Raw genomic sequence first — 21861 nt, 5'->3', positions numbered from 1 at the left:
CAGTAGGGTATTTGGCTGGGCTTGATTCAGGGTCTAAGCGCTTTTAAAATTTTAAAATCGAAAGTACCACTGTCAGGCCAAATTTGCTTCCCAGTGTCATCCCTTAGCAAAGTCCATTTTCTACATATCTTCTTTGCTTTCCTCCGGCCAGGTCTGGCACCTGCTTTTCGTTCCATGCCTCAAGCAAATTTTCTAAAGGGGTATCTACCATCCTCGAATTGCAACTTCTCATGTTTCCCCTTCCGATGTGGGGTGTGACACTTTGTTCGCAGCCGGGCTACATGTCAGTTTTCAGAAAAAAAGGTCTGAAGAGGACTCTGGTTCCCTTACGGAGTATAGACACACCTCTTTCCTTAGGGAATTCTCCGCCACCAGTTTTCAGACCCTTCTAAAAAATGGGAATCTGGGAGGACCTGCTGCCTCCAATATAGACGAGTACAGGCCCCTCCTACAACTTTGTAACTTAACAACTTCCTAGCTATCTAACTAATTTCAGAACTATGTAGAAATCCCTGGGTTTGCTCTGGGAGACACTGGAGTTTCCCTAGTTATTTCTTTTCTTTTATTAGCCACTTCTCACTTCATATCCCACTCAGCTTATTCTTGCATCCTTCAGAAGATCTCACACTCTCTGACACCCTCCCTTGCTTTCCCAATCCTGCCGGTCACTGCTCTTTTCAGACTAGCAGCAGGTTGGGGTGCAGGTAGAGGTCAACGGAGGAGGTGGGATTCAGCTGTTTTCCATAGGCAAAGCCCACACGGCATACACACACAGCATTTCACTCTCCCTTCCACTCCCCACAGTTCTAGGATTGTAAATTTAAAGCGGTACTCACCTGCTTTCAAGCAGCTGTTGAGTTCAAGTCTCAAGGATTCCCTTTACTACCCAATGCCTCCCGGGCAGGGTCCGTGGATGTTCTCCCTGGACAAAGAAGGTCTGTGCCGGCTGGGTTTCTATCTCTGGACCCGTCCGGTGGCTAGGTTGGCTGGGAGACCACCAGAGTTGCCAACTGAGGAAAGGAAAAAAGAAGCCTTGCCCTTTAAGGAAAAAGGCAAAGTTCTTTCCTTTTGTGGATTCAAATTTCCCGGCTGGGAGGTTTTAATGCAAAATGATTTGATCAGCTGCAATGAAAGTCAGAATCAGTTTATTAATAGGAAGGCAGATAAGAAGAAATCTTATGGCGTTCCTAGGATTAATCTAGTAAGTGAGTAGGAAAACCTCTCTCTTATACACTTCAGGTTCTTTGATTTGTAAGTGAAATCTTTGATTTGTGTGTGTTGAATTCCTGTCTCTTTGAGATTGGGATCTCTTCCTGGGATCTTGGTGGGAGTAATTGTTTTATAGTCCAATTTGTTTTTCCCTGATCCTCTGAAGCTATCAGTTTGCTCCTAGTTGCAATATCCTGAGTTTCCTGTTATGCTGTTTGCTTTTCACAAGTTTTTTTGTAACTTGCTATCTATTTGATATCTATGGGAAAGGATCCTAGCTATTGTGTGTCCCATGCAAAGGTGGGGGCTAATGGAGCTGTGTGTTTTCACCTCTCCTTTCTTTTAGGGGAATTTTCCTTCCCCTTCTAATGTTTTCCTAAAAGACAGCGGAATCGTAACTTCCAACAAGTATATGTATAGTTCACTCATGCATGAAAACAGGCCATTTTTTTACCATTTTGTTTTATTTATTTGTTTTATTTAGTTTTCTCTATAGCTTTGAGTATTTTTGTTCCTTTATGTGTTCTATAATAAAAGTAAAATTCAAATTAAAAGTAACATGCACAAGATAGAGTGGGGAGAGAGGAATAGGCAATGTACTACCAGTAGTTCTTTTTAAGTAATAATTGTTCTGCTTTCATATACATTTGTTGAGATTGTTATCACAAGAGAACACAAAGAAGAAAAACATTGAGTACTTTAGGTAAACAAAAAAAGCCATCACCCAAAGGATAAATATTTACTTGTGACAAAAATGGCCTTATTTGTGTTTCTCTGCCCAGTTTAAAGGAAAAAAACTGGGAGAGAGACAACATAGGTCTGATACTTGGCTTCTTTTGTCTAGTGTGTAGAAATGGAGGGGGAAGGGAAGAAAAAGGAAGGGACTGAAACATCTCAAGCAGGCTCTTCCTGGCTCTTCAGAATCCCTTGATTTCAATTCTATTATTATTTTGCTGAAAGATCAAACAAGTCAAACAAGATATCTGCAAACTGAAATATCTTGACTTATAGAATTACCCTTTTGCTTTTGCTATAACAGTGATACTGATAAGAGGCCTTAGAAACAGACTACAATTGTTATTTAATATATAAGAATTGCAGTCTCCTTGTCAAATTGTGCGCTTTGTCAAAGCAATGAAATACAGCAGGAATAACTCTTCCCAGCATGTGCACCTAACAACTAAGAAGAATGCAGACTATCATTCCTCATTTCCCTTGTATATTTATAACATGCTCCTCTTAACAGTTCTGGCAATAATGAATTGAGGAGGGAGTCTGGCCATTTGTCCCAGCTGTGTATATCTTCCAAGGAATCCAGAGGTGGATTTGGCATTCATGGCAAGCAGGTTGGCTCTCTGGCACCATCTTAAAAAGAAGTTGTACTACAGGCAAATAATTTTGGCCTGTAATTTTGGCCTTCAAAAGGCAGCTGGGGTTTTGCAACAAGCATTATCAGTTATAAATATGGAGGAGGATGGAAGAGAACATAGTCAACAAGCCGGAACACTTTCCTATACAGGATAATTTGTCAAAATATACAAAAAATTGAGGAAGACTTGAGGGTGGATTAAGATGGAAGAACAGAAAAAAGCATACTGGAAAACTGTGTTCATAAGCTTCAATTCTAATTGTTCAAACATTTCACTGGTCTGGGCTTGTTTACACCCAAGCCACTAGGAATAAGCCAAACACTTGCACCTGGAGTTCTAATAATCCAAATAATTTTCAACTAAGTGGCAAACTTTTATGCTGAACTCCAAATCACATCCCTGAATAAGCTTTTTTATTCTTGCTAATTGTTGATGGGGTGACTTGATGCTGTGGAACCATCCTGTAGCAGTCCTGTTGGTTGATGGTCATCTTCCTCAGAACACGGGCTCTCCAATTTGCTGCCATCTATGCTGACATCACTCCAATGAGGAAGTGGTTCTATGGAGCTTTGGACGAACTGGCTTTCTTCATCAAAACTTGAGCACATACCAGGAGAGTTGAGAGCAATAGAGAAAGAAAGAGATCATTAATTTAAAGCTGCTGATTCATTCCCAGAATTCTAGTGCTCAGTTTCATGGTCTAGAACCATGACCAGAGGTTTATGAGTTTTTTCTGATGACCAAGTATTATGCACCAGTTTCTGAGATGGCACCAATATCAATGCCAGCATAGTGTGCCTCCTTCATAAGTGATTCCTTCATAAGTGATTCCAGCATAAGCATGCTGCCAGAAAATACTACTGTTCCTATTTAGGATACATAGGACATATTATGGCAAAGGTGGTTTGTTGTTTCTTTTCACTTTCTTTTAACTTTCATACATCTGCAGGAAAACATCCTATAAAAATTATCTTTAACTTTGGATGGGATGGAGAAGAAGTATTTTGAAGATGGCTAGACCAGTGAATTTAGCTATCTTTACTGGATTAATCCCTCTGGATTTTATTCAGCTGTTATATAAGGGAGTGGGTATTTACTGGACAGAGTTAGCAATATTCCATGAAAACACTAAGCACATGTTCAAAATGATCTATATTTTCTTCTGGAATAGCACTAAGCATGCTCAGTTCCAGGGAAATACAGGAAGAGATCTGATTTGTAAGGATTGCTTAAATCAGAATATACTGATATATTCTGTAGTGCACAGGTCTAATAGGAAAGTTGGCATAACCGCAGGTTCCCTGGCTGTGTCACAGAAGCACATTAGATTGTATCCATGGCAAAACATCTATCAGGATAAGGAGGAAAGTACTAGTTTAACAATGATATAATTAAGGAAAACAGTATGGGCTGGGGAATCAGATGAAGGCAATATCTTGAGGAGACAGAAAAGGATGTTGTCCAAGGTTTGTGGTTTGTGCTGTAATTTGATGCAACTAAAGAAATGTCTGGAAGGTAAACACATATCTAAAACTATCACCATGCATAACCAACTCAGTTTCCTACAAAAACAATCACTATATATATATATATATATATGTAGGTCTAGGTGTGTTTGGGTCTTTTCCCATGTAAGATTAAGAGTATCTTGGCGACGTTTCGGCGAGGTCCCACTTGCCATCCTCAGGCTGGTGCTTTTGGCTTATTCTCCTGTTGGTTTGTCCAATGTATGTGGCTGGGCAATTGTTGCATGGTATTTCATAAACTCCTTGGTTTTCTAGCTGGGTCTTGTCTTTGGGGTTTCTTAGGATGTTGGCTATTTTTTGGTCAGTGCCGAAGGCTGTCCTGATATTGTGTTTGTGAAGAATTTTGCTGATTTTGTCTGTGGTGCCTTTGATGTAGGGGAGGAGTGCAATACCGTTGTCTTGTTCTGTGTCTTGGTTTTTTTGGGGGTATCCTTTTTCGGATTAGATTGGTGATAGTGTTTCTTTGGAATCTGTTGGAAATTAATATGTTAGTGAGGGTGTGTAGTTCTGTTCTCAGGTGGTCTTTGTCAGCTAGGCGTTTGGTCCTGGAGATGTGGGTCTTGGCTACCGAGTTGACATTGGACAAACCAACAGGAGAATAAATGCACGCATCGCAGAACACAAAAACGCAGTCAGAAGAGAAGAAAATATTTCCTCCCTCTTCCATCACCTTAAAGCCACAGGACATGAAATTAATTTCAAAGTAACCAAATTAATATCCAACACTGAACACTTCAGCAAGAGAATAATCAGGGAGATAGAGATAGAGACAGAGAAATACCCACATAGCATGAATAGACAGGGTGATACCTCCCACCTACCAGACATCTGGAAACTAGCCCTCACCAACAAACGAGTCCCAGCCACGAAAACCAACACCAGACCCAAAACAACATGGGACACCACCGCCAATCCCCCTCATGAGATCCAGGCCCAAGCGCATCCTATAAACGAAGGACAACCACCATCCAGAAAACAGACCACGGCTGCTTCACCAGCTGTCACACCCTCCAACCCCAAAACCAAACAAGCTGACACACGCCAAGAACACAGACCCAGACCCCAAACTCGAAGCCAGATTAAAACCCAGACTGCTACATCATAGCCACCCACTCAGGACATCACATCAGAAAACTCAGGAAATTATACCACAAGAATTCAAGAAGTTGCAACACAGCAAATGGCCAAGGATATCACAGCACAAGACCAAAGATACCACAGCAATAAATCTCACAAGGTCATCATACAACCCGTTACCCAAACCGATACTACACAGGAGGCTAATGGAAAAGAGATCAAAACACAAACGACCCAGGAGATTACAACGCAGGACCCAAGATACCACAACAAATAACTCGCAAGCCCATCACACAATCTATTACCCAAGCCGTTAAAACACGAGAGGCTAATGGAAAAAAGATCACTACAAAACAAACGACCCATGAGATTACAGCACAATATCCAGGATATCTCCATAACAAAACTCACAAAGCCATCACACAGCCCATTATGCCAACATCAACTCCATCAACCAATCAAGAGGTAGCAGCGCAGCCAACCAGCCCAGCACACCAGCCCCTACCACCAGTATTTATAGAGAGACGGCAGCTCCGATCACACACTGCTTGCACTGGCAAGAAGCCGAAAGCACCAACCTGAGAATGGCGAGTGGGACCTCGCCAAAATGTCACCAAGATACTCTTAATCTTACACGGAAAAAGACATGAACATACCTAGACCTATATACCCGTACCTGTGAAAATCTATGAATATATATGTGTGTGTGTGTGTGTGTGTGTGTGTGTGTGTGTGTATAAAAACACAGCATTCTGCACAAACAGAAAGATATCCACCATCCTAAGAAACCCTAAGGACAAAATCGAGTTAGAAAACCAAGGAGTATATGAAATCCCTTGCACTCCTGCCCTACCACATACATTGGACAAACTAACAGAAGAATAAGTGCACGCATTGAAGAACATAAGAACTCAATCAAAAAAGAAGAACCGACCTCTTCCCTGGTCCAACACCTCAAAGCCACAGGACATGAGATTGACTTTAGAAATACCAGAACTATCGCCAAAACTGAACACTCCAGCAGCAGAATAATCAGAGAAGCCATATAGAAAAACGCCCACACAGCATGAATAAACGAGATGACACCTCCCGCCTACCAGCCATTTGGAAACCCGTCTTCATGAACAGACAAGTACCTAACATGAAGAATGACACCAGACCCACACCCATGAGAGCCACACAAGATGCCACCACCACACTTCCACGTAGAAAACAGACTCACACCCACACAGAAGATGAGACACGACCACAGACCAGAAGCCGCACAGCAGCTGCATCACTACCCACTTCAAACCCCTCCAAGCCATACATGAAGCAAACCGACACCCACCACGAAGATGCGGCACGACCACGAACTCGAAGCCAAACAGCAAGATCACAGCTCACCAGCTCAAATCCCCCAGCAACTAAGACTAACCTGAGCACAACCAAGCCCCCATCTGAACAGAACACACCCCCACCCAATCAGAACACAGCCAAGCCCCCACCCAATCAAGTCACACCCCCACTAGCAGTTAAAAGGAAGAAGCAGCTGCAAGCTCACATCACTCTGAGAAGCACAGAGCCGAAGACACAAGCCTGAAGATGATGAATGAGACTTCATCGAAACGTTGCCTAGATACTTTGAATCTTACGCGGGAGAAAACCCGAACAACCAAAGATCCATATATATATATACACACACACACACACACATGAATGAATCTCTTAAAAGATAATAGATACTAGGATAGTATGTCTAGTAGTGTGACAAAATCATTTTAACATATGCTACTCCAAATTCTAAATGCAAATAAAAAGGAATGATGAAATATTCTTCCATGTGGAATGGATACAAATCATAATCAAATCTGGATGTATTTGGGGATTCCATTAAAATTCCATAGAATCAAACAAGAAAATCGTGCCATAAATTATGGTACAGAAGAATGAGAAATTTGGGAGCACCTTCTGCTAAAAAAAAATATCTGCCAAAATCATACGACTGCCATAGTTGCTTAATCAAAAGTTCTAGAAGTGATTCTTGATTAAGAAGGAAACAGAACCACTCTGAGAGAAAGACAGGCAGATATTGACAGACACGACAGACAGAAATTCAATAGTTGAACACATAAACCACCAATTTCCAGCCAAATAGTGATCTCCCACTTCTATTTCCTATTAGATGGGTTAAGAGAAAGAGGAAGTTAGCTGTTAGACTCAGCACCTAATGGCTATGGTCAATCCTTCTGGCTCTACAGTCACATTTATTGCTACGTTTTCAGCCCTAAACATACATGCATGTTCCTAAGCTCAGATCATACATGCAATCATACTGCAAGCACCTATTTCCCCATTTCATTCATACCTATGCCTGTTATTTTCACGCAACTGATATTATTACACCAGATTTGATTTTGGAATCTGGAAAGCTTTATTTCTACAACTCTAGCACAATCTGTATCAGAGATCTTGCAAACAAGGACTGATAAAAAGAGAGGGAAGCCATGGGCAAGCATAGAAGACAGGAAGTACAAAACATCTTGGAAAAGAAACTGTGATTACTGTCTTCTGGACTATTACATCCATTCCACTCACCTGTTGCCAAAGTCATGTACAGCCAGCAAAGCTGAATGACTGTCCTCCTGAATCCATCCACAGTTGGACCTGGCATAGTCGAGAATGGCATCAGTGACACTCATAGGGCCCCGACCCTGCACGTAAGCTTCAATTTCTGGCACAGAGAGTTGGCTTTGTAGGAAAAGGTGCAGCTGGCTATCTGAAAGAAGTACAACATTCTGTACCGTCCTAGAATATGAATAGAAAAATTGGAAATTCTAAGCACAAACGCTACAACAACCAGATCTTCAGAAACAACACTTTCTACTTAAGGTTTTGATACCTTTCCTACTTATAGACAAAGTGACTCTGCAGGTGTGAAGTGAGAATCTATGGTAGAAGAAATACCCCCAAACACATCTTTATTTTTTTTTAAATCTGCTGGCAACCTTGGCCAACCTTGTTCATTTCCACTGCAATGTTTCCGTTAAGGAAGAAAAGATATGCCAACTATAGTGCTAGCATATAATTCTTCTTGTACTGAAGGAAATAACTTTTTGTAGCAAATCTATGGCTTTCTTCATCCACTCTGGCATACCTTTCCCCACTGTTAAGAGTCCTAATAGTAGAACTGCTGTGGCATCAAAGCTTTCTGCCACTGTAATGGGAATATTGTTAATTATTGATTTGTTCCTGCAGCTGCATAAGGGGAGATCAATATAACTTCTAGGAAATTCATAGGAAGCTTGCTAGGACTATTGAAAGGTACCTGAGATCTGTCCTTTTTTTGTATGTCTTACTTGCAGTTTTTCCTTTTTTTTTTTTTTTTTGATAAGCTGTGGGTTTTCCAAGATTTTCTACCTATATGTCAACTTTTTCTTGTCATATTTTTGATTTTGCTTTTTAAAATTAAGCTGTAAGTTTAGTTATTCACAGAAACTGAAACTATCTTGATTATATTATCATTTGCCCACCATTATAAACTTGATGATAAATTCTAATCAAGTGGGATCCAGAAAATCTTCTGTCTCCAATAATAATCCTGTTCCCCAGTTTCCACTCACTTCTCCAAGAACTGTTGCAATCCTTGTCTTCGTTTCTCAATGAATTCATCATTATTGCCTGTGAAGAAAGTAGATTTTCCTGGAAGTTCTGGGACAGGCCTAGAGGATATGAGGGAGAGGTTTACATATATATAAAAATATACCCCTCCTTGAGGATGCATCTGCAATAAAAAGTAATTAACAATTGCCTGCTCCTCCATGAGCTTGTTCTTTTGCTACACCATGAGCTTATTCTTCACTAAAATAGGTGTTACCGTTCAATTAAAAGCCCATTCCCATCAAGGTTTGGAGCCTACAGTGAAGCTAATTTAATTCAGCAGCAATGCTGATGAAGAAGAATGCATCTTCTGCAAGAGTTGGACTTCTGGATCATTAATAGCTCGTTCTGCAAAAATCTAAAACCTCTGTAAGCTCAAGCAATACCTTCAAACAGTATAATACTATATCCACATATTGGATTTATGAAAAAAAAATTGGGGATGGTTCCAAGATGATAGGTCAAGGTTAGGGGTCTTCTCCCCTAAAAGTTTATAAATTGCATTTTGCAAAAAAATCAACAAGCTCATTAAAAGCTTTTTGGAAATGCATAAAATGAAAAGTAAAATATTAAATATAAAACCCTCAATATCTTCTGGTATTGCCAATAATCCTCCATGAAAGACCTGAATTTACTAAATTTTGACCTCAGAAATTGACTTTAAGTCTGTCTATATGCAGATCATATTCTCTGACAATGAGCTATGAGCTACTCAGCTTTAATACATTATTATATATTATAATTCAAACGTATTTTCAACAATGACATTTCTAAGGTAAATTTTAAAGTGTCACTTAGGGTTAGTACTGGTGCAGAAAATAATATTCGTTTATCATTGAAATATTTCCAAATGATGTGCAAATGTCCTTTGATGGTGGAGGCCACTATTAAAAAAAAACACAATCTCACACTTACACCAAGCCAGCATTTTTTTGCAGCTGTTTCTTTAACCATACAAACTCACGATATCGTCTGCGCACACAAGATGTCTTGGCTGTGAAAGCTTTACTATTGGTCTGTAGAATAAGAAAGATTGTGGTTGATACAAGGTTTATTCCACCTGTTTTTTTCACTCTTTCTAAACTGTCTCCCTCTGCTGGCAGCTGTGTTAATAGAGAATTGCTATGATAAACAGCTTTTATCATAGCATATTTTTTTGTTTTAAGTGAACTTTGATTAAAAGTCATTTTAAAAAAATCATTTGATTTTCTTTTTTAATTGATTTTTATTGAAGAATTTTATGCAGTAATAAAAGGAGAACAAATTTAAGAAAAAAGAGAAAAGAAAACTGGTGAATAAAAAAAAGTATAAAGTACCTTTCAATCTTCTTTATATCAGTCACAAATATATGCATTGCCTGTCTTCCTCTCTAAAGTTCCATCATGATTCTGTTCTTGTCATGTTTTATTCTTTCTATTTAATTTGATTTTCAAAGAATTTCATACCATGCAATGTAAAAAGTGGGCAAAAAAAAAGATTAAATTCGGTTGCAATTTCTAATAATAATTCAAGGATGGGTGCATGAAACCAAAGTTCTGTTTATTCCAGTCCGTCAGATGCTGCAGGGAAGTTCATATTTGGAACATAACAATACGGATAGTCCTTGACTTACAACCATTCGTTTATTAATCATTCAAAGTTACAGTGGTACTAAAAATAGTGACTTTTGACTATTTTTCACACTTATGACATAACCATGATCATGCAATCAAAATTCAGATGATTGGCATGTATTTATGATGGTTGCAATGTCACAGGTTCATGTGATCACCATTTGTAACCTTCTGACAAGCAAAGTCAATGGGGAAGGCAAAATTTATTTAACAACCATGTTACCAATTTAACTGCAGTGATTCACTTAACTTGACAGGAAAGGTTATAAAATGAGGCAAAACTTACTTAACAACTTGTCTTGCTTAGCAACAGAAATTGTGGGCTCAATTATGGCTGTAAATCCAGAATTACGTGTATTGCCTCCCATTCGTCTTTTTTAACTGCATGAGGGACTAATAGTTCAATCCCTGTTTCTGCCCCTAAGGCCAGCCAGCTTCTCTGTCCACAATTGAAACTATGCATATTGATTCCTCTTCCTTCAAAGCTCATTAGAAGGCAATGGGGCACTCTGCATCAAGCCCCATTCCCCGTTTCATGGTTCCCACATTGCTGAAAATTAGCTGTTAAATAACAATAGCAATAGCGCTTAGACTTATATACCACTTCACAGTGCTTTACAGCTTTCTCTTAGCATTTACAGAGTCAGCATATTGCCCCCCAAAATCTGGCTCCTCATTTTACCAACCTCGGAAGAATAGAAGCCTGAGTCAATCTTAAGTCTGGAATGCTCTACCTGATTCAATTGTCTCAGCTACAAATTTTCAAATTGACTTCTGTGGACCTCCCTTCATATTTAAGAGGTCCATAAAGGGGGCATGTGCTGCCCCAGCCAGTCTATGGGAGTTGGATAGTTACTTAGGAATTGTGAGCTGTCCCCTTAAGGGACTGCATCATGGGAAATGTAGTTCATCTCACGTATCTACATCTGTAGTCTTGATTAGTCATTGAGTTGACCCTTGGTGGGTTGAGGGAGTTTTCCTCATTCTTTGTCTGAACTCTGTACCTCATGGCATCTTCTTTCTATCACTACGAGATCGTTAGGAGATAACCATCTTTCACGTACAAGGTAGATATACAAAGGATTGGTCATTAAAGAAGAACTTCATCATAAATGTGAGTTATGAAGATACCTGATGTACCAATAAATGAACTTTGTTATGGAAGCTTTGTTGAGTTATCTATCTGCTTCTGCACAGCTATAAATCTAGCTCTGTGGAAGAAACAGAACAGGGCATGCATAAGTGCACTAACATGCCTGACATTTTATTTTTATATTATTCATGTTTTCATTTTTTTTTTTTGACAAATTATAAATAAATAAAATAAAATAAGTCAGTCAGGATTGAAGGAATTGAACTCAGGGCAATGTAAGCCGAGTTAGCCTGCAATACTGTATTCTAACCACTGCACCAATAGTTCACACATCCAAAAAATGCCTCCCCAAAAAACAGTTTTATGATTTTCAGTGGAAACCAGGGAAAAAGTTGGAGTATACCTTAGGTAGTCATAGCATGTCTACAAAGGGTGTAGGGTGGAAAAAGAAATGGGTCAAAAATGGCTGTCTCCCCGGCCTCAGCAACTTTAAGCTGTGTGATCTTCAACTCCCAGAACTCTTTCTCTTCTGGGAGCTGAAGTCCACACATCTTAAAAGTTGCTCTAAAGCAGGGGTGTCAAACTCATGGCCCATGTGTCATGCACTGGCCAAGGCCACCCCCATTTTAGCGAAGGAGTAAAAGTCACAATACATCATGTGACAATGTGACAACGTGTGAGTTTAACACCCCTGCTCTAAAAAGAAGAAATTTTCCCATGCTTGTAAAGTACAACAGTTTGCAGAAGGAAAGAATAATGGGGAATTCCCATTGTTTTTTGCTTCTTATACACTAAGTAAGTCAAAAGTATTATCATGACTTTTCCACAGAAGTAAAAAAGCAAGCATAAGTTTCTTTTCCATATCAATAGTAGCTGTTTGTTTCATATTTGGTACTTTGCAAAGCACGCAAAAATAGTTTTTCATCAAGGGGAGAAGTAACCTAGAACTAAAGGAGAAATTTTCTAACAATGAGAACAATTAACCAGTGGAACAGCTTGCCTTCAAACGTTGTAAGACCTCCATCCCTGGAGACTTTTTGGTTAGCTACTTGTGTGGATTGGTATGGGTCTCCTGCTTGTGCAAAGGGTTGGACTAGAAGGCCTCAAAAGGTCTCTTCCAGCTCTGTTATTCTGTCTACTGCTGTTTTTTCCAGTAACTTTCTATACTTACATGGAGAAATATTTTGTAGTCCACATAAGAATTCCATGAGCCCTCATTATGTATTCGAGGATCTTGGACACGCACAGTAGTCAGCTCCTGGGTTCAGATCCAGAGGAAAAAAATACATCTTTAGAGTCCACTTCTTTTGCAACACTTCTCTAACTGTTAGGACCTAAACCAGATTTCCCCCTTTTTCAGCCAAAAGAATTGAATGCATAAACAGAAGCTCATTATGATTGTACAAAAGCTTTACTATATTAAGATCAAAAGGCTGTAAAGAGACTCAGGCAGATTTATTCCATGGGTCTCAAGCATGGGAAAAAAGAAATAAATATACAAAGTCTAATGACTATTTGATAAACATGATTATGCTTTTCCAATAGTTATTATGGGGAATCTATGACTTTCCGGGTGTCATTAGGACTTCAAACCAATTCTATCCCAGGCCAATGATCAGAGAGAATGAATATTTACAGGGTCACACCTAGCCTAATTAAACTTATGCAAGCTAAAGGCAGCTAACCACAAGTTATTACATAAAGATTAAGTTCTTGAATCTTAAACATACATGCCCAGTATTATAACTGGGTGGCCCACCATCTTATTACAGAAGTCTGCAATTATGTCTATTTTTATTATCAATTCAGAATACAAATACTAATGTTATTATGTCCCTGCTTCACTTCAATTTGGAAGAATTGAGGACCAAGGAAAGCAGGATTTGATCTATTGCCTCAGGGATAAAACAGAAGAATAATGCAATGTTCAGACCAGCCATCACCAAACTTGTACGCTTCAGAACTACAACCCTCAAAATGCTCAGCCACCTTCTGAAAGTTGCACGTCAAGCACATATAAAGGATGAGTGAATAAGGAAAGCTTGGCTAACCTACACAAAGCATAGTTTGTTCAACTATATTTGTTTTGGATATTCAAAATATAGGATGAAGCTGAGTTATGGGCACCTGAGAGAAATCCTCACATAAATTTATGTTCTTGTGTAAAAAGACAGCCAAAGAGATATAAATACGTGCTATAGGGATGGCAGACAGGCTAAACAACATGTCTTATTCAAAATATCTCACCATGATCTCATGTATAGTTAGGTACTTTTTCTCCAGGGCATTTGTATGATTCAGCTTTCTGCCACGCACATGATGTAGCTTTTATAGATTCTGACTTACGCTATAGATACTGAAACTTTTCTATGGCCCTGCACATACGTTTTTTTATTCCAGATTACTTGTTTTAAGCACAAACATACTACTTCCAAGCAATGCTTGGAAATAAAGCGTCCTCACATTTTGGAGTAACCTATGTCAATATTGCTTTAGCTTCTATTCTTTCACTATATTCAGTCAAACTTGGAGGCTGTTAAAAACTATTTTCCTTCTTGAAAGCTGACTGCAGATCTTTTCAGAAGGGGTGAAATAGAAAATTGTTCATACAGTCATGTCTGCTAATGCCAATGATCTTACTTCTTGTTCTTGATATTCCAACATCCTACTTTCACAACTTAGAGGGAAACATCTGTAAAAAAAAGGGGGGGGCATACAATTAATACCAGAGCATTAATTATCTGTGAACTATCTGCATTTCATCAATCCATTTACTAAATAAAATCAGATCCTGCTCTGGAGATGGAATAATGGGAAGTAAATGGAAAAAGTTAGTTTCTAGAGTAGAAGAACAAAACTATATTCATATTATACTCCAAAGCTGTCCACTAAAGAGTCAGCTTACCTGCTTTTACTGAACCAAGGACAGAAACAAGGGAATTTCACTTTGGGCTTTTTTAAAAAAATTAATTTTTACTGTTTTAAAAAAACAAGATTAGTTATAATGCAAATACTTACACAACTACATATAAAAATGTGCTTAATAACATGTAGCAATTAATATTTACAATTTTACATATACTTATATAAAATGTAAGTATTATTCAAGTACACATAATTTTTTAATACATTTGTATAACCAACATTTTCTAACCTACTGTATTTTGTACAAATGAATTCCATATTTTATTATAACTAACCCTAGAAGTCTATGTCTATCTGCAATCCATTCATGGGTGACAAGTGCCTTCAGTCTTCAACCCATTTGATGAATGGGGCCAAACTTGGATTTAGTAAACATAAGTTTCTTTTGGCAGATCAGAAGAAAACTGCCTGGCCAGCTATTAACCAGGCAGAGAAAACCTGTGTCAATTCAGAGGCTGCTGAGTAACAACTTCTAGTATTCTTTACCCTTGGCCAACTTGACTAGATCTAGTGAAAACTGCAATCACAAACATTCAGAGGACTACAATCTTCCTCTTATGTTCTAAAATAATTTTTTTTCTTTTATATTCACTCCATTTTTGTTACATTTCTTTCTTTTTTATAGTGACTGGAAAGCCAGACAGCAATGCCTGCATCTAATTTCTTGCTATTTTGAAAGACAACAAAGCACTGAAGAACCTATTAAGTTACAGAGATAAGATAAATGAAGTGATAAGCCCTAAGACAGATGCCTGGTATATTTCAAGCTAAATTAGGAAGAAGGGAGGGGGAGTTGGGGGTGGAAGAAAGAGGAAACAATGCTATTGGGATAACCTACAGTGTCCTGCAAAAAGAAAATATTGGTTTCAGTCTGAGTAACTTAATTCAATCTCGCAATGCCAAGATTTTTTTCATGACATAATTTGATAGAGCCCAAGACTAAATTGTACAGCCTCCATAAACTCAGTTCTCCAGAAACAGATTCGGTCTCAACACCTTAATGCTTTCATTTCGAGAGACCAAGAAGAATGCAATCACTTGTTCTACTTGATAGAACAAGGAGTTTGTTATGGAGACATTTTCCAATGCAAGCAAATGCCAACATGTATTCCTTACATTTTTTTTCACATCTGGTTTAAAAGATCACAGAAGTACACACAAACCCTAACCCTCATTTCTTCAGCCACACAAATAAACAAGAAAAACATAAAGCTGGCTAAATTAAGCTTAACAGAATTTGCCTTAATTTCTGTTATTCTGGCATTTAAGGGGACAAGGAATGGGATGGACAGATAGCAGACTCAATGATTCATGACTTTATGACTCTAAAAAAGTAAATAAAAGGATTATGCTTGGCTTCAATGCATCATCCCTAGCAACCTTGCCTTGGGATTCTTAACACAAAGTCCCAGAAAATTACTATTAAGTCATCATCTCGATTAGCAGTGCCTTTGCCTACTTTCTGACATATTCAGATTTTGTCTTTAATCCCTGGATGTTCAACATACATGCACTGTTGGTGCTAACCCTCCTTCTTTCTACTGAAATTCAATTGCAACCACATCTAGTTTTAATCTGTTCATCCACAAGAGTAAAGTGAGAAAATCATACCACAAGAGTGCTGCAGCAGGTAAAAATTGCTTCCTTTTGGTTAATATCCTACATGGTGGAAGTTGCCGCATTCGGAACCTGTTTCCCCATGATCCTGAAAAATATAATATAATAAACCCCAATGCTATTAGATGTCATGGGAGATTTAACACTAATGTGTTTTCTTACCATTTGATCTGGGGGGAAAACACATTCAAAAAGGATTATAGATGTCACTATATTATATGTGCCTGAAAAACATAAAGATAGAGCTGGATTCAGGAGGTTTTTTGGGGGGTGGGGGTGGGATTTGGATTAGGCAAAATGGCTTGCATGGGCCTTCTCCCCTTATTGCTGCTGTCATCACTACCCATTCACTTGCCCTTCTTCACAATTCTAGATGGGGAAAATGAGCAAGAGTTGTTATTTTTTGCTTCTATCAGTATTTTCTTCCTTAAAATAAATAAAGAGGAATAACAAAGAGATTCCAAATTTAGTAGTAGTGCTTTTGAGCATTAAAGTGATTCCAAGCTCTCATATTAGGATTATACAGAAGCCATTTTCAGTCGTCAATATCTAGATACATTTAGATCTCAATTGGCCACTAAACAGTGCCTTTTGACACTATTTAAAAACGTAGGTCATTAGTTATTATTGAACTGCTGAAAATATTTCTAAAGAGGTTGTGCAAGTTGCCTGGAAAATCTAATTGATCAAAATAGGGGTAGGTTGGTAGGAGCCCTTCCTAGGTTTTGAACACCCATAGCCAGTCCAATCAATGCCAAGAAACCTTGTAATTTTTTTCTACATAATAGGGAGGGCATCCATTTGCATACTTTTGAATAAGACTCACTATACTTATGTTTTTCAAACTTAACAAAGTTAAGATGCATAAACTTCAACTCCTAGAATTCTGGGAGTTGAACTTCACACATCTTAAAAGTTGTTGAGGTTGAGAAACACTGCATTGTGTGTTGCTAGTGTGGTGTTCTTCATTATCCAAGTCAATATAGCTATGCAGAACAGGACTTCTGGTGTTAACTTTCTCAAGAGTCTCAATTCTTTAGCATTCCCCAGGTCAGGAAATAGTATGCTAGATTTAAATAGACAAAAAAATACTTTAAAGCCAGTAAATAGCTTCTAAGGTTAACTAAGAGGGACTTTTATTCTTCCTGCACCCTCAGTTAAGTGCAAATTAGGTTGTTCTGCCCTTCAATTAACTTGCAAAATACTTCATTATTATGCCATCTAATCTCCCAATTGGACAGTTAAGTAGGACAAACTAACCAATTTTACTTTCAAATGTTCACTGCCAATAAAGACAATGATGACAAACTTAATATTATGGGGAACATGAGCTCCCCAAAATAGAGAATGAGGCACAGATATGAAGATTTAATCCTCAAGCTGCAGATATGAATTTAAACCAGCCTTCTCACAACCAATTCCCTTCTGATGTGCTGGACTTCCAGTTCTCCTAATTATAGCCAGCAGCCGGTTGTCCTTCCTGGCTGGGAATTAGAGAAGTTGCAATCCACATGTAAAGTACCAGTTTGAAAAGGAAGCTTAAAGCTTGGGCTGTCAGTGCCAGACTGTTCTCTTTGCACCTGCAAATCTCCTTGCCTCAGCCATATTTTTTATACTATTTTAATTATTTTATACTATTTTAATTAAAACTATATAAATTGGGTGCAAAGCAGTGCACCAGCCTCAAACGTCATTTGTTTCCAACCATGTATTGCAACCCCACACAAATCTCAGAAAATTGTTTAGATTTTTTTTTTAAGAGAGAGATGGGGAAGCACAGCACTGCACAGCTCTTTGCTTGAATGAGAATATCCAAAACAATCAAGCAAAAAGGTAAGCTAAAGTAATAGAGAGAAACTTAAGAGAGAAGAATGGCTGGTGGAAAACAACCTCACCAGTTTGCCTTCTGAAAAACAGGTATTTTCTGTTTAGCCATATGCCTACCACAACAACCTTTCTGAGTGAGTCCCTGACATGCACTCAAAGCTTCAAGCACTTCCAGTGGCCTAAAACTGTGGGTTTGGCTTAAAGGAGGAGTTCTTACTTAAGGTCCACCAACCCTTTTAAGGAGGCCATTAATCTGGATGAGGAAAAAAAAATAACACAACTTTATTTTCTGTACCCTCTCACTGAAATTTACCTTTTCATTCAAATGTTTTAAGTAGGCAACAACATAATGTATGGACTTGAGGCTCCAAAAACATCTAACTTCAGTACATCTTGCTATCTAAAATTATTATACTCTTACAATGTGCTGTCTTGGAATTGATTTAGTTAAATGTTACTATATTACATATTTGCTATTTTAATGCGTCAGTAATGGTACTTGAGCTCTTAGCTTTCTCCGTAACGCAATCGATCTCTTGATGTTTTTTTTCTATGCGCTTAGATATATTTTTCAAAATAGGATTTCGTGTATGGCAAAAAAAAAATTAAGAACCCCTAACTCCATTGCCTGAACCAATTTCCATCATAAGCTCTCTAAGCAGCATAAGGAGAGAGTTTAATGCCTTTCTATATGCTCTACCAAATGTTTCAGCACAGCTGGCTCATCCCTAAATCCTACAGCAGAAGCACCTACACAAGGGAGGGGATCAAAATGCCAGGATGGTTGCTGGCACCATGCAGCTAAAACCCATCCCTTTTTAAACGGATTACTGTGGTCCAGAAAGAATTTTTTTATCATTTGTAGATTTCTAAAAACAAAAGTTCTCCGTTGTCACTCCACAAAAATCTTCAATTTATTACAGAATAAAACCAACTCATCTCTCAGATATATAACTCAAACCTCACTTTTGACTAATTCCATGACACATAGAATGATTGTACTAATAATGCCTATAAAATATATACCCATCTTTACATAATATTGTTTCAAAGCAGCATATAAATACATTGTTCCCAAGCCTAGTTGCCACTTATATATACTTACAACATGACAATGTTATCTTTGCAGTTATATTACTTATATTGGACCTGAATGTCCATTTCAGTATCAAAATTCATTTCTAAAGCTGAAGAAAAAAGGAAGCAACTGCCCACAACTTCATATTAGCAGGTCAAAAATTCAAGTCAAAAGGCCTTGATTCACACAAGGAGTTCAGCATTCCTTCTTTTAAAAGTTAAGCCCTCCCTAGCTTCAGCTTCCATTTACTCTTATTGCCTGAATATGTTCAGCAGAATCTATTAAGTTGAAGTAGGAAAGACGTGGCACAAGATATTGTAGAAACTCAACCTCTGTTGCAATATGTTGTGCAAACTGTGCCATCTCTCTATATCTCTATATGGTTCACCTGGCTGGGCACAGCAGCATGTAATACAAATGTAAGAATTATAGGTTGTTGACTTGCAACAACCTATGTGTAGGTGCAACTATTCATTTAGTCACAGTTTGAAATTACAGCAGCACTGAAAAAGGGACTTATGACATAGTTCACACTTATGACTGTTGCAGCATCTCCACATGATAAAAATTCAGACATGTGGCAACTGGAATATATTTCACATTTGCAATGTGATCATCACCTTTCATAACCTTCTGACAAACAAAAGTCAACAGAGAAGGCAGATTTACTTTAAGCATGTTATTAATTTAACAACTGCAGCGATTCACTTCACAAGTGTGGCAAGAAAGCTTGCAAAATGGCGCAAAACTCACTTAACAACTTGTCTTGCTTAGCAATGGAAATTATGGGCTCAATTTAAGTCAAGGAATCTGTAGTTTAGGATTTTGTTTGTAAGAATATAAATATATCTCCTTGGACAGCATGAACCAGCCCTTTCCAGGTTAGTTTTCCATTTCTTGGCCTACAATGTTCCAACCAGCAACTGAAAACCACTGTATTGGGGAAAACATGCCCTTTGTTCAAATGTGAGTTTTAGTAGATGCTCACTGACTTCCCTCAGGACAACATTAGCTGAGATGTTAACACATCCTGGCAGTTAGATGAGGGGGAAGGAATTCACACTGCACTGCTAATCCCTGTAACAACTCCGTTTGGAGGGTTTTTTTACTCACTTTGGCCATTGTGTGTCCCACCCCAATGCTTGATAAAAACAGAACCCAAGGATCCCTGCTGATTGCTCCCACCAAAAGTTGGGCATTCGCCCATCAGTCTTCCAACTTCCAGGAACATAAACAGTCTCTTTTTGAGACAAATGTCCCTTTCCAATTGCTTGTTAGTAGCATCTGCTCCGAATCTGAGAACAATCAGCAGTTGCCTTTTCTGAACACTAAAATAAACAGGTTGGATTTCTGGAAAGTTTTCTGTGACCCGGAGAGTCCCTTCCTGCCTATGTACAGTTATTTCCATCTGGCTTTTTCCACTGTCACCAACAAGTGGACCCCACCCATGAGTGGGATTAGCAGCTTTCCTAGGGCCATCTGTCTGCCCACGCAATGCCCAACGCCGCTTTACGGAAAAGCCACCGTCCTGGCCCTCTAAGTAACCCAACCCACTCGTCCTGGCGAACTTTAGTCCCCAGCACGACAAAAGGGCTGCTTAAAAGTAAGCAGTGGGCCAACTTTTCCCCTTCAGGCATACTGGGTTGCAATCCCATCAACGTCAGCCGACACGACCCGTTTGAAAAAATGCTGTGCCCAAGTGTAAAACTAGGTTTCTGCCACTCAAGGTATACTTCTTTCCGCTTGCCGGCTTAAGATCGCCACCCACATAACCATCACCGCTCCGCTCCAACCCACCCTTCCCTATAGCCTACCAGTCTTATATGCTAAACTATCGACATATATGCTCGGGATCCTCTCCAAAAGGCACCCCTGCACAGACAACTACTTTTATATTCGCTCTGCTGCTGCTGCTGCCGCTGCCACCTCGTTTCGTTGAAACAACCTTTCTTTACTCACGTTCTCCATACTTTTTCACTTTTCTCCCTCGCTATTTCTGCATTTTCTTAAAAACAAATAATGGGCTACTCTGCTATTTCTTGCCTTTCAGATCCTGGAACCTGCGCCAGCTTTCTGCTTACTTTGCAACCTTCCCGCTTTTCTAACCAAAGCTTCTGAATTAGATACGTCCCCTTTAAGAAAACCCAAGCTCCACTGCAGGCTTCCTCTCATAGTTTTTAAAATCATCTTTCCAATGACCTACTTCCGTTTAAAGATAAAAGCCGCAGGGGCTGTTGGGAAACGTAGTTCCGATTCTGACCCGAAGGTAGTAAAAAGGTTTTATCTTCGTGTTTTGGTTTTTGTGTGTCTTATTAATTCAAGTTTAGGATTTTGCTTAGTTACTAAATCTACCTGTTTGAGAATATAAACCAGCGCTTTCCATTTTGTTGCTTTCCCATTTCTTTGCCTACAAAATTAAATCCTGTTTGCACATCTTTCACTTACTCTGCTAGTCGATATTAAAGTCATACTTGTAGCGCTTGATACAAATAGAAAATCTACCATCCCGATTTTGTTAGGATATTGAATTTGGAATATAAAAAACTAAAGGAATGGATGCTCTCATTAAACAGCAAGCCTATATCCTTACAGTAATTCATTGACTGTTTCCTAGTATGATTTGATTGCTTATTGTACCCTATGACTATTATTGTTATACCTTATGATTCTTGACTCTTAACGAATTCTTTCTTTTCTTTTATACACAAGACAAATTCCTTGTGTGTCCAATCACACTTGGCCAATAAAGAATTCTATCCATCTATCTAATTGAAAGTAAATACTGTGGAAAATACTCAGATTTCTGAGTAAATGTCAATCAAAGGAAGCAAGGAATAGACTTCCATCCCCATGTAAGAGAGAAAGAAATGTACTAAAACGAATGACA

The 21861-nt window shown here is 38.6% G+C and overlaps 1 protein-coding gene across 10 annotated transcripts; it reads right to left on the bottom strand.

Moving 5' to 3' along the window:
* Positions 1-1654: 1654 nt before the first annotated feature.
* Positions 1655-21090, bottom strand: SNX11 (sorting nexin 11). Of its 10 annotated transcripts, none has more exons than XM_087917096.1 (8): positions 20789-21090; positions 16064-16157; positions 14168-14219; positions 12699-12785; positions 9737-9837; positions 8785-8883; positions 7760-7969; positions 1655-3176 (listed from the first exon to the last, which is right to left on the bottom strand). In XM_087917096.1, the coding sequence occupies exons 3-8, from the start codon at positions 14189-14191 to the stop codon at positions 3002-3004; spliced, it is 696 nt and encodes a 231-aa protein (XP_087773222.1). In that variant the 5' UTR covers positions 14192-14219; positions 16064-16157; positions 20789-21090; the 3' UTR covers positions 1655-3001. The 10 variants fall into 10 exon arrangements, with proteins under 10 accessions (XP_087773222.1, XP_087773219.1, XP_087773218.1 ...); XM_087917093.1 differs by having other exon boundaries at positions 20934-21090; XM_087917092.1 differs by having other exon boundaries at positions 21018-21090.
* Positions 21091-21861: the final 771 nt, after the last annotated feature.

This window comes from Pseudonaja textilis, chromosome Z (genome assembly GCF_049901715.1).
Source record: "Pseudonaja textilis isolate UNSWEBS1 chromosome Z, rPseTex1.2, whole genome shotgun sequence".
Classification (NCBI taxonomy): Eukaryota; Metazoa; Chordata; class Lepidosauria; order Squamata; family Elapidae; genus Pseudonaja; species Pseudonaja textilis.
The sequence above is the reverse complement of the archived record's forward strand: the minus strand, read 5'-3'. Positions and strand labels throughout refer to the sequence as shown.